The sequence below is a fragment of the Panulirus ornatus genome, chromosome 18 (genome assembly GCF_036320965.1).
Source record: "Panulirus ornatus isolate Po-2019 chromosome 18, ASM3632096v1, whole genome shotgun sequence".
Classification (NCBI taxonomy): domain Eukaryota; kingdom Metazoa; phylum Arthropoda; class Malacostraca; order Decapoda; family Palinuridae; genus Panulirus; species Panulirus ornatus.
In genome coordinates, this window is record NC_092241.1 from 46,849,207 (window position 1) to 46,865,023 (window position 15,817).

General features: G+C 41.1%; 1 protein-coding gene across 1 annotated transcript in view; it reads left to right on the plus strand.

Moving 5' to 3' along the window:
- shtd (anaphase promoting complex subunit 1) overlaps positions 1-15,817 on the plus strand; it is a 596,397-nt gene that overhangs the window by 471,690 nt on the left and 108,890 nt on the right. Inside the window, exon 20 of the mRNA XM_071673058.1 lies at positions 13,584-13,841. Within this exon, the coding sequence (XP_071529159.1) occupies positions 13,584-13,841 (258 nt within the window). The remainder of the gene's footprint in view (positions 1-13,583; positions 13,842-15,817) is intronic.

Below are 15,817 nucleotides of genomic sequence, written 5' to 3' on the forward strand. Positions count from 1 at the left end.
AGTACCAGGAGAGACTGAGTACAGAATGGAAAAAGGTGAGAACAATGGAAGTAAGGGGAGTGGGGGAGGAATGGGATGTATTTAGGGAATCAGTGATGGATTGCGCAAAAGATGCTTGTGGCATGAGAAGAGTGGGAGGTAGGTTGATTAGAAAGGGTAGTGAGTGGTGGGATGAAGAAGTAAGAGTATTAGTGAAAGAGAAGAGAGAGGCATTTGGACGATTTTTGCAGGGAAAAAATGAAATTGAGTGGGAGATGTATAAAAGAAAGAGAAAGGTGCAAGAGGTGAAAAAAAGGGCAAATGAGAGTTGGGGTGAGAGAGTATCATTAAATTTTAGGGAGAATAAAAAGATGTTCTGGAAGGAGGTAAATAAAGTGCGTAAGACAAGGGAGCAAATGGGAACTTCAGTGAAGGGCGCAAATGGGGAGGTGATAACAAGTAGTGGTGATGTGAGAAGGAGATGGAGTGAGTATTTTGAAGGTTTGTTGAATGTGTTTGATGATAGAGTGGCAGATATAGGGTGTTTTGGTCGAGGTGGTGTGCAAAGTGAGAGGGTTAGGGAAAATGATTTGGTAAACAGAGAAGAGGTAGTAAAAGCTTTGCGGAAGATGAAAGCCGGCAAGGCAGCAGGTTTGGATGGTATTGCAGTGGAATTTATTAAAAAAGGGGGTGACTGTATTGTTGACTGGTTGGTAAGGTTATTTAATATATGTATGACTCATGGTGAGGTGCCTGAGGATTGGCGGAATGCGTGCATAGTGCCATTGTACAAAGGCAAAGGGTGAGTGCTCAAATTACAGAGGTATAAGTTTGTTGAGTATTCCTGGTAAATTATATGGGAGGATATTGATTGAGAGGGTGAAGGCATGTACAGAGCATCAGATTGGGGAAGAGCAGTGTGGTTTCAGAAGTGGTAGAGGATGTGTGGATCAGGTGTTTGCTTTGAAAAATGTATGTGAGAAATACTTAGAAAAGCAAATGGATTTGTATGTAGCATTTATGGATCTGGAGAAGGGATATGATAGAGTTGATAGAGATGCTCTGTGGAAGGTATTAAGAATATATGGTGTGGGAGGCAAGTTCTTAGAAGCAGTGAAAAGTTTTTATCGAGGATGTAAGGCATGTGTACGTGTAGGAAGAGAGGAAAGTGATTGGTTCTCAGTGAATGTAGGTTTGCGGCAGGGGTGTGTGATGTCTCCATGGTTGTTTAATTTGTTTATGGATGGGGTGGTTAGGGAGGTGAATGCAAGAGTTTTGGAAAGAGGGGCAAGTATGAAGTCTGTTGGGGATGAGAGAGCTTGGGAAGTGAGTCAGTTGTTGTTCGCTGATGATACAGCGCTGGTGGCTGATTCATGTGAGAAACTGCAGAAGCTGGTGACTGAGTTTGGAAAAGTGTGTGAAAGAAGAAAGTTAAGAGTAAATGTGAATAAGAGCAAGGTTATTAGGTACAGTAGGGTTGAGGGTCAAGTCAATTGGGAGGTGAGTTTGAATGGAGAAAAACTGGAGGAAGTGAAGTGTTTTAGATATCTGGGAGTGGATCTGGCAGCGGATGGAACCATGGAAGCGGAAGTGGATCATAGGGTAGGGGAGGGGGTGAAAATTCTGGGAGCCTTGAAGAATGTGTGGAAGTCGAGAACATTATCTCGGAAAGCAAAAATGGGTATGTTTGAAGGAATAGTGGTTCCAACAATGTTGTATGGTTGCGAGGCGTGGGCTATGGATAGAGTTGTGCGCAGGAGGATGGATGTGCTGGAAATGAGATGTTTGAGGACAATGTGTGGTGTGAGGTGGTTTGATCGAGTAAGTAACGTAAGGGTAAGAGAGATGTGTGGAAATAAAAAGAGTGTGGTTGAGAGAGCAGAAGAGGGTGTTTGAAATGGTTCGGGCACATGGAGAGAATGAGTGAGGGAAGATTGACCAAGAGGATATATGTGTCGGAGGTGGAGGGAACGAGGAGAAGAGGGAGACCAAATTGGAGGTGGAAAGATGGAGTGAAAAAGATTTTGTGTGATTGGGGCCTGAACATGCAGGAGGGTGAAAGGAGGGCAAGGAATAGAGTGAATTGGAGTGATGCGGTATACCGGGTTGATGTGCTGTCAGTGGATTGAATCAAGGCATGTGAAGCGTCTGGGGTAAACCATGGAAAGCTGTGTAGGTATGTATATTTGCGTGTGTGGACGTATGTATATACATGTGTATGGGGGTGGGTTGGGCCATTTCTTTCGTCTGTTTCTTTGTGCTACCTCGCAAACGCGGGAGACAGTGACAAAGCAAAAAAAAAAAAATATATATCTATATATATATATATATATATATATATATATATATATATATTATCCCTGGGGATAGGGGAGAAAGAATACTTCCCACGCATTCCTCACGTATCGTAGAAGGCGACTAAAGGGGACAGGAGCTGGGGGCTAGAAACCCTCCCCTCCTTGTATTTTAACTTTCTAAACTGGGAAACAGAAGGAGTCACGCGGGGAGTGCTCATCCTCCTCGAAGGCTCAGATTGGGGTGTCTAAATGTGTGTGGATGTAACCAAGTTGAGAAAAAAGGAGAGATAGGTGGTATGTTTTAGGAAAGGAACCTGGATGTTTTGCCTCTGAGTGAAACAAAGCTCAAGGGTAAAGGGGAAGGGTGGTTTGGGATTGTCATGGGAGTATAGTCAGGGGTTAGTGAAAGGACAAGAGCAAGGGAAGGAGTAGCACTACTCCTGAAACAGGAGTGGTTGGTGGGAGTATGTGATAGAGTGTAATATTGTAAACTCTAGATTGATATGGGTGAAACTGAAAGTTGATGGAGAGAGATAGGTGATTATTGGTGCAAATGCACATGGGCATGAGAAGAAAGATCATTAGAGGCAAGTGATATGGGAGTAGCTGAGTGAGTGTGTTAGTAGTTTTGAAGCACGAGACCGGGTTATAGTGATGGGTGATGTGAATGCAAAGGTGAGTATCGTGGCAGTTGAGGGAATAATTGGTGTACATGGGGTGTTCAGTGTTGTAAATGGAAATGGTAAAGAGCTTGTAGATTTATGTGCTGAAAAAGGACTGGTGATAGGGAATACCTGGCTTAAAAAGAGAATATACATAAGTATACGTATGTAAGTAGGAGAGATGGCCAGAGAGCTTTATTGGATTACGTGTTAATTGATAGGCGCGCGAAAGAGAGACCTTTGGATGTTAATGTGCTGAGAGGTGCAACTGGAGGGATGTCTGATCATTATCTTGAGGAGGCGAAGGTGAAGATTTGTAGAGGTTTGCAGAAAAGAAGAGAGAATGTTGGGGTGAAGAGAGTGGTGAGAGTAAGTGAGCTTGGGAAGGAGACTTGTGTGAGGAAGTACCAGGAGAGATTGAGTACAGAATGGAAAAAGGTGAGAACAAAGGACGTAAGGAGAGTGGGGGAGGAATGGGATGTATTTAGGGCAGCAGTGATGGCTTGTGGAAAAGATGCTTGTGGCATGTGGAGCATGGGAGGTGGGCAGATTAGAAAGGGTGGTGAGTGGTGGGATGAAGTAAGATTATTATTGAAAGAGAAGAGAGAGGCATTTGGACGATTTATGCAGGGAAATAATGCAAACGACCGAGAGATGGATAAAAGAAAAGGGCAGGAGGTCAAGAGAAAGGTGCAAGAGGCGAAAAAGAGGGCAAATGAGAGTTGGGGTGAGAGAGTATCATTAAATATTAGGGAGAATAAAAAGATGTTCTGGAAGGAGGTAAATAAAGTGCGTAAGACAAGAGAACAAATGGGAACATCAGTGAAGGGGGTCAATTGGGAGGTGATAACAAGTAGTGGTGATGTGAGAAGATGGAGTGAGTATTTTGAAGGTTTGTTAAATGTGTTTGATGATATAGTGGCAGATATAGGGTGTTTTGGTCGAGGTGGTGTGCAAAGTGAGAGGGTTAGGGAAAATGATTTGGTAAACAGAGAAAAGGTAGTAAAAGCTTTGCGGAAGATGAAAGTAGGCAAGGCAGTGTGTTTGGATGGTATTGCAGTGGAATTTATTAAAAAAGGGGGTGACTGTATTGTTAACTGGTTGGTAAGGTTATTTAATGTATGTATGACTCATAATGAATGCAAGAGGTTTGGAGAGAGGGGCAAGTATGCAGTCTGTTGTGGATGAGAGGGCTTGGGAAGTGAGTCAGTTGTTGTTCGCTGATGATACAGCGCTGGTGGTTGATTTAGGTAAGAAACTGCAGAAGCTGGTGACTCATTTTGGTAAAGTGTGTGAAAGAAGAAAGGTGAGAGTAAATGTGAATAAGAGCAAGGTTATTAGGTACAGTAGGGTTGAGGGACAAGTCAATTGAGAGGTAAGTTGAATAGGGAAACTGGAGGAAGTGAAGTGTTTTAGATATCTGGGAGTGGATTTGGCAGCGAATGAAACCTTGGAAGCAGAAGTGAGTCACAGGGTGGGGGAGGGGACGAATGTTCTGGGAGTGTTGAAAAATATGTTGGAGGCAAGTACATTATCTCAGAAAGCAAAAATGGGTATGTCTGAAGGAATAGTGGTTCCAACAATGATATGGTGTGGGGGGCAAGTTGTTAGAAACAGTGAAAAGTTTTTATCCAGGATATAAGGCGTGTGTATGTGTAGGAAGAGAGGAAAGTGATTGGTTCTCAGTGAATGTTGGTTTGCGGCAGGGGTGTGTGATATCTCCATGGTTGTTTAATTTGTTTATGGATGGGGTTGTTAGGGAGGTGAATGCAAGAGTTTTGGAAAGAGTGGCAAGTATGCAGTCTGTTGTGGATGAAAGAGCTTGGGAAGTGAGTCAGTTGTTGTTCACTGATGATACAGCAGTGGTGGCTGATTCATGTGAGAAACTCCAGAAGCTGGTGACTGAGTTTAGTAAAGTGTGTGAAAGAGGAAAGCTGAGAGTAAATGTGAATAAGAGCAAGGTTATTAGGTAGAGTAGGGTTGAGGGACATGTCAATTGGGAGGTAAGTTTGAATGGAGAAAAACTGGAGGAAGTGAAGTGTCTTAGATATCTGGGAGTGGATTTGGCAGCGGATGGAACCATGGAAGAGGAAGTGAATCATAGGATGGGGGGATGGGGCAAAAGTTCTGGGAGCGTTGAAGAATGTGTGGAAGTCAAGAACATTATCTCGGAAAGCAAAATTGGGTATGTTTGAAGGAATAGTGGTTCCAACAATGTTATAAGGTTGCAAGGTGTGGGCTATTGATAGAGTTGTGCGGAGGAAGGTGGATGTGTTGGAAATGAGATGTTTGAGGACAATATGTGGTGTGAGGTGGTTTGATCGAGTAAGTAATGAAAGGGTAACAGAGATGTGTGGTAATATAAAGAGTGTGGTTGAGAGAGAAGAAGAAGGTGTTTTGAAATGGTTTGGTCACATGGAGAGAATGAATGAGGAAAGATTGACAAAGAGGACATATGTGTCAGAAGTAGAGGGAATGAGAAATTGGGGACCAAATTGGAGGTGGAAGGAGGGAGTGAAAAAGATTTTGAGCATTCAGGGTTTGAACCTGCTGGAAGGTGAAAAGCGTGCAAGGAATAGAGTGAATTGGAACGATGTGGTGTACCGGGGTTGACATGCTGTCAGTGGATTGAAGCAGGGCATGTGAGCATCCAGAGTAAACCATGGAAAATTTTGTGGGGCCTGGATGTGGAAAGGGATCTGTGGTTTCATTGCATTATACATGACAGCTAGAGACTGAGTGTGAACGAATGTGGCCTTTGTTGTGTTTTCCTAGCACTACCTCAGGCGCATGCAGGGGGAGGGTGTTGTCATTTCATGTGTGGCGGGTGGTGACAGGAATGAATAAAGGCAGCAAGGATGAATTCTGTTTTGGAAAGAGGGGCAAGTATGAAGTCTGTTGGGGATGAGAGAGCTTGGGAAGTGAGTCAGTTGTTGTTCGCTGATGATACAGCGCTGGTGGCTGATTCATGTGAGAAACTGCAGAAGCTGGTGACTGAGTTTGGAAAAGTGTGTGGAAGAAGAAAGTTAAGAGTAAATGTGAATAAGAGCAAGGTTATTAGGTACAGTAGGGTTGAGGGTCAAGTCAATTGGGAGGTGAGTTTGAATGGAGAAAAACTGGAGGAAGTGAAGTGTTTTAGATATCTGGGAGTGGATCTGGTAGCGGATGGAACCATGGAAGCGGAAGTGGATCATAGGGTGGGGGAGGGGGCAAAAATCCTGGGAGCCTTGAAGAATGTGTGGAAGTCAAGAACATTATCTCGGAAAGCAAAAATGGGTATGTTTGAAGGAATAGTGGTTCCAACAATGTTGTATGGTTGCGAGGCGTGGGCTATGGATAGAGTTGTGCGCAGGAGGATGGATGTGCTGGAAATGAGATGTTTGAGGACAATGTGTGGTGTGAGGTGGTTTGATCGAGTGAGTAACGTAAGGGTAAGAGAGATGTGTGGAAATAAAAAGAGCGTGGTTGAGAGAGCAGAAGAGGGTGTTTTGAAGTGGTTTGGGCACATGGAGAGGATGAGTGAGGAAAGATTGGCCAAGAGGATATATGTGTCGGAGGTGGAGGGAACAAGGAGAAGAGGGAGACCAAATTGGAGGTGGAAAGATGGAGTGAAAAAGATTTTGTGTGATCGGGGCCTGAACATGCAGGAGGGTGAAAGGAGGGCAAGGAATAGAGTGAATTGGAGCGATGTGGTATACCGGGGTTGACGTGCTGTCAGTGGATTGAAGCAGGGCATGTGAAGCGTCTGGGGTAAACCATGGAAAGCTGTGTAGGTATGTATATTTGCGTGTGTGGACGTATGTATATACATGTGTATGGGGGGGGGGCTGGGCCATTTCTTTCGTCTGTTTCCTTGCGCTGCCTCGCAAACGCGGGAGACAGCGACAAAGTATAATAATAAAAATAATAATATAATGTCTGTGTATGTATACATATGTATACATTGAAATATATAGGTATGTATATGTGCGTGTGTGGATGTGTATGTATATACAGTTGTATGTGGGTGGGTTGGGTCATTTTTTTGTCTGTTTCCTTGTGCTACCTCTCTAACGCAGAAGACAGCGACAAAGTATTATAGAACAGAATAATGTATAGTGAGGTATCACAAGAAAACTGATGAAAGAATGGCAAAAACCCACCCACATACACGTGTATATACATACACGTCCACACACGCAAATATACATACCTATACATCTCAACGTATACATATATATACACACACAGACATATACATATATACACATGTACATACAGTAATTCATACCATCTGCCTTTATTCATTCCCATCGCCACCCCACCACACATGAAATAACAATCCCGTCCCCCTGCATGTGTGCGAGGTAGCACCAGGAAAAGACAACAAAGGCCACATGCGTTCACACTCTGTCTCTAGCTGTCATGTATAATGCACTGAAACCACAGACCCTTTCCACATCCGGGCCCCACAGAACTTTCCATGGTTTATCCCAGATGCTTCACATGCCCTGGTTCAATCCATTGACAGCACGTCGACCCCGGTATACCACATCGTTCCAATTCACTCTATTCTTTGCATGCCTTTCACCCTCCTACATGTTCAGATCCCGATCACTCAAAATCTTTTTCACTCCATCTTTCCACCTCCAATTTGGTCTTCCACTTCTCATTCCCTCCACCTCTGACACATATATCCTCTTGGTCAATCTTTCTCCCTCATTCTCTCCATGTGACCAAACAATTTCAAAACACCCTCTTCTCTCTCAACCACACTCATTTTATTACCACACATCTCTCTTACCCTATTATTACTTACTCGATCAAACCACCTCACACCACATATTGTCCTCAAACATCTCATTTCCAGCACATCCACCCTCCTCCGAACAACTCTATCTATAGCCCACGCCTCGCAACCTTATAACATTGTTGAAACCACTATTCCTTCAAACATACCCATTTTTGCTTTCCGAGATAATGTTCTTAACTTCCACACATTCTTCAACGCTCCCAGAACTTTTGCTCCCTCCCCCACCCTATGATTCACTTCCGCTTCCATGGTTCCATCCGCTGCCAAATCCACTCCCAGATATCTAAGACACTTCACTTCCTCCAGTTTTTCTCCATTCAAACTTACCTCCCAATTGACATGTCCCTCAACCCTACTGTACCTAATAACCTTGCTCTTATTCACATTTACTCTCTGCTTTCTTCTTTCACACACTTTACTAAACTCAGTCACCAGCTTCTGCAGTTTCTCGCATGAATCAGCCACCAGTGCTGTATCATCAGCGAACAACAACTGACTCACTTCCCAAGCTCTCTCATCCACAACAGACTGTATACTTGCCCCTCTTTCCAAAACTCTTGCATTCACCTCCTTAACAACCCCATCCATAAACAAATTAAACAACCATTGAGACATCACACACCCCTGCCGCAAACCGACATTCACTGAGAACCAATCACTTTCCTCCCTTCCTACACATACAGACGCCTTACATCCTGGATAAAAACTTTTCAGTTTCTAACAACTTGACCCCCACACCATATATTCTTAATACCTTCCACAGAGCATCTCTATCAACTCTATCATTTGCCTTCTCCAGATCCATAAATTCTTTCTTTTTCTTTCATACTATTCGCCATTTCCCGCATTAGCGAGGTAGCGTTGAGAACAGAGGACTGGGCCCTTGAGGGAATATCCTCACCTGGGCCCCTTCTCTGTTCCCTCTTTTGGGAAAAAAAAAAAAAAAAAAAAAAAAAAAAAAAAAAAGTGAGAGGGGAGGATTTCCAGCCCCCCGCTCCCTCCCCTTTTAGTCGTCTTCTACGACACGCAGGGAATACGTGGGAAGTATTCTTTCTCCCCTATCCCCAGGGATAATGCTACATACAAATCCATTTGCTTTTTTAAGTATTTCTCACATACATTCTTCAACCCAAACACCTAATCCACACATCCTCTACCACTTCTGAAACCACACTGCTCTTCCCCAATCTAATGCTCTGTACATGCCTTCACCCTCTCAGTCAATACCCTTCCATATAATTTCCCAGGAATACTCAACCTCTGTAATTTGAGAACTCACTTTTATCCCCTTTGCCTTTGTACAATGGCACTATGCAAGCACTCCTCCAATCCTGAGGCACCTCACCATCAGTCATGCATACATTGAATAACCTTACCAACCAGTCAACAATACAGTCACACCTTTTTTTAATAAATTCCACTGCAATACCATCCAAACCCGCTGCCTTACCGGCTTTCATCTTCCACAAAGCTTTTACTACCTCTTGTCTGTTTACCAAATTATTTTCCCTAACCCTCTCACTTTGCACACTATCTCGACCAAAACACTCTATATCTGCCACTCTATCATCAAACACATTCAACAAACTTTCAGAATACTCACTCCATCTCCTTCTCACTTCACCACTACTTGTTATCACCTCCCCATTACTCCTTCACTGAAGTTCCCATTTGGTCCCTTGTCTTACGCACTTTATTTACCTCCTTGCAAAACATTTTTTTATTCTCCCTGAAATTTAATGATACTCTCTCACCCCAACTCTCATTTGCCCTCATTTTCACCTCTTGCACCTTTCTCTTGACCTCCTGCCTCTTTCTTTTATACATCTCCCGGTCGTTTGCATTATTTCCCTGCAAAAATTGTCCAATTGTCTCTCTCTTCTCTCTCACTAATAATCTTACTTCTTCATCCCACCACTCACTACCCTTTCTTATCTGCCCACCTCCCACACTTTTCATGCCACAAGCATCTTTTGCGCAATCCATCACTGCTTCCCTAAATAGATCCCATTCCACCCGTACTCCCCTTACATCCTTTGTTTTCATGTTTTTCCATTCTGTACTTAGTCTCTCCTGGTACTTCCTCATACAAGTCTCCTTCCCAAGCTCATTTACTCTCACCACTCTCTTCACCCCAACATTCTTCTTTTCTGAAAACCTCTACAAATCTTCACCTTTGCCTCCTCAAGATAATGATCAGACATCCCTCCAGTTGCACCTCTCAGCACATTAACATCCAAAAGTCTCTTTCACGCACCTATCAATTAATACACAATCCAATAATTTCTCTGGCCATCTCTCCTACTTACATACGTATACTTATGTATATCTCTCTTTTTAAACCAGGTATTCCTAATCACCAGTCCTTTTTCAGCACATAAATCTACAAGCTCTTCACCATTTCCATTTACAACACTAAACACCCCATGTACACCAATTATTCCGTCAACTGCCTTATTACTCATCTTTGTATTCATATCACCATTACTATAATCTGGTCTCATGCATCAAAACTACTAACACACTCATTCAGCTGCTCCCAAAACACTAGCCTTTCATGATCTTTCTTCTCATGCCCAGGTGCATAGGCACCAATAATCACCCATCTCTCTCCATCGACTTTCAGTTATACCCATATCAATCTAGAGTTTACTTTCTTACACTCTATCACATACTCCCACCACTCCTGTTTCAGGAGTAGTGCTACTCCTTCCCTTGCTCTTGTCCTCTCACTAACCCCCTGACTTTACTCCCAAGACATTCCCAAACCACTCTTCCCCTTTACCCTTGAGCTTTGTTTCACTCAGAGCCAAAACATCCAGGTTCCTTTCCTCAAACATACTACCTAGCTCTCCTTTTTTCTCATCTTGGTTACATCTACACTCATTTAGACACCCCAATCTGAGCCTTCGAGGAGGATGAGCACTTCCGCATGACTTCTTATTCTGTTTCTTCCTTTAGAAAGTTAAGATATAAGGAGGGGAGGGTTTCCAGCCCCCCACTCCTGTCCCCTTTAGTCACCTTCTACAACACATGAGGAATGCGTGGGAAGTATTCTTTCTCTCCTATCCCCAGGGAATATATATATATATGTATATTATATATACTCGCCATTTTCTGCGCCAGCGAGGTAGTATTAGAAACAGGAGACTGAGCTCCCTTCTCTATTACTTCTTTTGGAAGATTAAAAATGAGAGGGGATGATTTCTAGCCCCCCCTCTCCCTCCTCTTTTAGTCCCCTTTGAAGTGTCAGTGAGATGGACTTGATAAGGAGAGTCACTTGCCCATGTCGTCACAGTTAATGTATTGGGAAAAAATGCATCCAGCCAGTATTTATGAGGCATAAGAGAATAATGAATAGGTACAGCAGAATAGAATATGAGGAACAGAGAAACCCTGAAAAGAATTTTGTGGGCGAGGCATGGGGTAATTAAAAACCTTTCCAGAAATTCATCAGTAATGAATTATCAGTTGAAGAGCAGCTAATCACCTGAGGAACTCAGAAGGAAGAATTACAAACAGTGATTAAAGGAATTGAAAGAAACTTATGACAAGTTAAAATATGTTATCACAGTGCATGACAGTATAGCTTCAACACCAGTGAGATGGAATGGAAAGGTAGTTTTAGAAACCATGGAAAATAGAGGATATAAACAGAGTACTGCCTGGTCTTGACCCATATCAGGCTCATGGTAATGATCAAATTTCTCCATATTTGTGGAAGAAGTGTGCAGATACACTTGGCAGGCCACTTGCCATTTTTTTCAAGATATCAATGGAAAAAAGGTGAAGTGCCAAGGGAGTGGAAGAGTGCTGTGTCATACCTGCCTTTAGAAAAGAGACTAGAAGGCAGGGACTGAACCACAGACAAGTCTCTGCAATGAACATAGTCATAACTTAATCAGAAAATAAGTGAGTGGCTTCCAACAGATAGGAAACTATTTCACAGAGAGAGAACACAGTTTCAGAAAAAGGAGGTCATATGTTCCTAACTTTCGGAATTCAACAAGAGAGTGAGCCCTGTATTAAGACAAAGGGAAGGCTGGATAGATTATATATATCTGGATTTCAGAAAGCATTTGACACTGTACCTTGTAGGAGGCTGGTAAAGAAGCTCAATTTTCAGTTAGGAATAGGGAAAGACTTCTTTGATAGGTAAAAGGTTATCTTAGTGGAAGAGAACCTTCTTGAAATGGGTTGAGGCCATTAGTGATATGCCACAGAGTTCTGTCCTAGGATCTTTACTTTTCTTGATATATGTGAGTGACTTGCCAGAAGGATTGGAATCCCACCTGAACATTATTTTTAGATGTCACTTAACTCATGAGGAAGGTAAAAGGTGAGATTTGCATCAACTTACAAGGGAACTAGAAAATTCCAAAGTTGGTCTAATGAAATTCAGCTAGAGTAAATATAAAGTAATGAATGTCATCTACCAGGAAATAACCATCAGTTATCTGTATGTGAGAAGGACTTGGGTGTTGCTATTGTCCTTAACCTGTTGCCAAAGTCCCATGTTAAGAGAATAGTAAAGGAGACAAACTGTCTGCTGCTGGCAAATATTAGAAAAATATTCCATTACACTGATAAGGAGATATTTAGCAAGCACTTCATAGCTTGTAATAGGCCAAAACTAGAATGTGATCAACTTTAGTCACCTCACTTAAAGGAACACAAAGAACTAATAGAGAGGATCAAAAGAATAAGAGTTAAGAGCTACAGGGGAAGGCTTGAGGTCTTAAATGTGCTTACCATGGAAGAAAAAAGAGTGAGAGGTGACCTGGTCACAAACTTTGAGCTTAAATTTAAAGCTCAGTGATGGAAGACAGTGAGTAGTTCTTTGAAAGATGCAGGGATAGAACAACCAGCAGTCATATTGTGAAATTTAGGGAGAACTTTTTGAAAAAAATAAAAAGAAGTCTAGTATGAGCATAGTGGGTGAATAAAGTAAACATAATTATGAGACAGTGAGTGAGGACAGCATACAGAAGTTTTAAAAGTTCTTGTTGGCAGAGAAAGCTCAAAAGATGGAGTCCCATCAGTTCAGAACACCCTTACCATACAGTATGAATTGGTAATTTTGAACATGCATGTAGAGTGATGAGGATGGGACACAGTGAAAGAAGGCCTCAGTATGAACATTATTTTGCAGGAATCTGTTTGTGAGAGAGACTTAAGAGTAGACATAATTCCCAACCTGTTGCTAAAATCCCACATTTAGAGAGCGGTGAATAAAGATACTTCTGGCAAATATTAGTATAGAATTCAGATATATGGGTGATGAAATAATAAGCTGTCTGCATCCTGCATTAGGCCAAAACTAGAACGTTCTTCTTACACTTACATAGGAATAAATAACTAACAGAAAAGGTCCAGAGGAGGGGCACAATGATTGTACCAGAATTAAGGGGGCTGAGTTAAACCAGATTGATTATGTAGATTGTGAATAGTTCTTTAGAAGTAAGGATAGAACCAGAGGTCATATTATGAATTTAAGCAAGAGGTTGTTAGAAAAGGTGTAACAAAGTGTACTTGTATTATGTGTGGGTAATGGTTAATTGGAATAAAGTGAATAATGAGGTTGTTTTGAATGCAGACAGCATATAGAAATTTAACGCATTGTATGATAAAAGAGAAAGTTCAAGGGATAGGGCCCCATGAGTGTAAAACTCTCTCCCCAATTTAAGAGATCAGGCCCCATGAGTATAAAACTACCTTCCCAGTTCAAGAGATAGATCCCCATGAATGTAAAACTCCCTCCCCATATTGTACAAATAGTTGATTACACACAAATACAGGCTCTTGTAGACCATAGATCATTAGAGTGATTATGAAAACTTGTTTTCTTTGTAGGGCTCACTGTTGGAGGAAATTAGTGGTTGTTCAGCTCAACTTGTACACACTCTGGTCGGTGGTTCGTCTTCTGTTTCTTCATCATCGGCTACATCCTCTTCATCATCAGACGTTCCATCTGTTCCTGCTGCATCTTCATTACCACTTAAGTTTGAAAATGGAGAGATGGCATTTACACAGACACTTGTTACTATTATATATGAGTATCTGTCTGTCGGCAAACCTGAAGCTATCACCAACTGGTTAGCAGCTCTACAGGTGAGAGGAGTATCATGTACACCAAGAATATTAACTGTTTGATTGCAGAACAAGTGCAAAGTTCTTGATAAAGTTAGCAATTAACTTTCTTTTTGTGAAACTCTATGGTACCAAATGTTGACAGTTGCAAGGTGTGTCTAGAGTTATATGCTTATAATACACCAAAATTTGAATCACCACATGAAAAAGGATTCTAATGGTGTTTGATGTTCATTGAGATAACAATCCATGTTGGAGCTCCTGACACTTAGGTATACATTTCTTGAGTTTTGAAGTCTCATAATAGCTAATGTAATGTAACAACTCTGTTGTGATCTGCCCATTCACAGTTTTTTTTTCTAGGGTGTAAAGATATTAACATGACAGAGTTTATTACTGGCTGAGTGTAATTTGGTGATCACAAGTGATCAGTCTTAGAAAATTGAGAGTTTATAATGGTTGATTTTATCAGAAACAGATGAGTGAATGGTATGGTATGATAGCTTTTATGATGTGAATATACTGGAGAACATACTTTTTGAACAGCGTAATGATGACTAATGGTTTTAACCTCTTTTGATCGATTTTGAGATGCTTGTGAAATCATGTAATCAAGAATGATGATATAGAAATGAAGCCATCTCTTTGGAAATAGGTTAAAAGTTTAAGATTTGGCAAATTAAAGTATTTGGTATTGGTAGACATCAGAAATCTTATTTCACATTCAAACACTGTGTTAGTGACTTTACTCATCATTCATATGTAGACATACAGATCTGGAAGACCCAGCTGCAGTTTCTACTATGAGTACTAAATATTATTCATTAGGTTAGCAAGAGTGGGTAAAGTGGTAATCATCTCGATGAATAAGAATTTGTGTACACAGAGGGAGAGTTATCCCAGCAAATGAAGAATTCTCTGCCTATATCAGAGAAAATATTCTTTAGAATAAAAGAAAATTTGGCTTGGTGAAATGGTAATATTTTTTGGTTTTTATGGAATTTGAGAATGATGCTGTTGTGTGAATGTAGACAGATAAAGGAACCATCATTGGAAAAAGGCAGCCATGACAAGAAACATCTTCCCATTGACAATCCTTTTACTCCTCCTCCCACAGTTGTGCTTCCATGGAATATTGAAGCAAGCCCATCTATTATCTTCTGACATCAAGTTCCAGGTTGATGTGTTGAAGGCGAGTGGAAAACCTTTCTTATTTAAAAACATTAATAAATTCATGGTATTCTCAGAGCTGTATTATGTGGAATGGATAGAACAGTAGTTAAATACTTTAGGATAGAAAAAGTAGAACTTAAAGCTCCCTCTCTCATTATCATATTTCTCTTTCATACAGTTTTTGAGGTAATGTAATATTTTCAAATCACTTCATCTATGATTGTTACTCCATTACCAAATGACAAATATTAGTCCATATAAATTCCTTAATAAATAGACCATATATACACTTATTAAGAGTGTATATTAAATCTTTTGATGGTTATTACACCAGATTTAAAAGCCCTAAAACCAATTCCGAATAACTGGAAGAAAGGGAATCTGGTTTTAAATTTTTCAGAGAAAATAAAATCAAGTTTGTCATTAGTGCCTTCTTTCTTGAGCATGGTCTCAGATTCTGTTCTCCCTTTTAAAAATATGGTATATCTTCAGATTCTTTTGGAAAAATCATGGTCAGATATCTTGGACCAACTCCTTATTTTCAAATGGATTACATGTTGTTAGAGATAATTCACATCATTACTGATACCAGATTTCATAAGGTTTTCCAATATGTTAAAGTTACATATAAACAGACATTCATATCCGAAAACTGATATACACTCAAAGACATTTTTTCTTTCATACTAGTTTGCTGTTTCCAGTGTTGGTGAAGGAATGCCAGGAACAAAGAAAAGGCCTCAGTTACTTGCATCAGTTTTCTAGTTGTCATGTATAATGCACTGAAATCATAGTTCCCACACACAACTAGGCCCCACAGACAT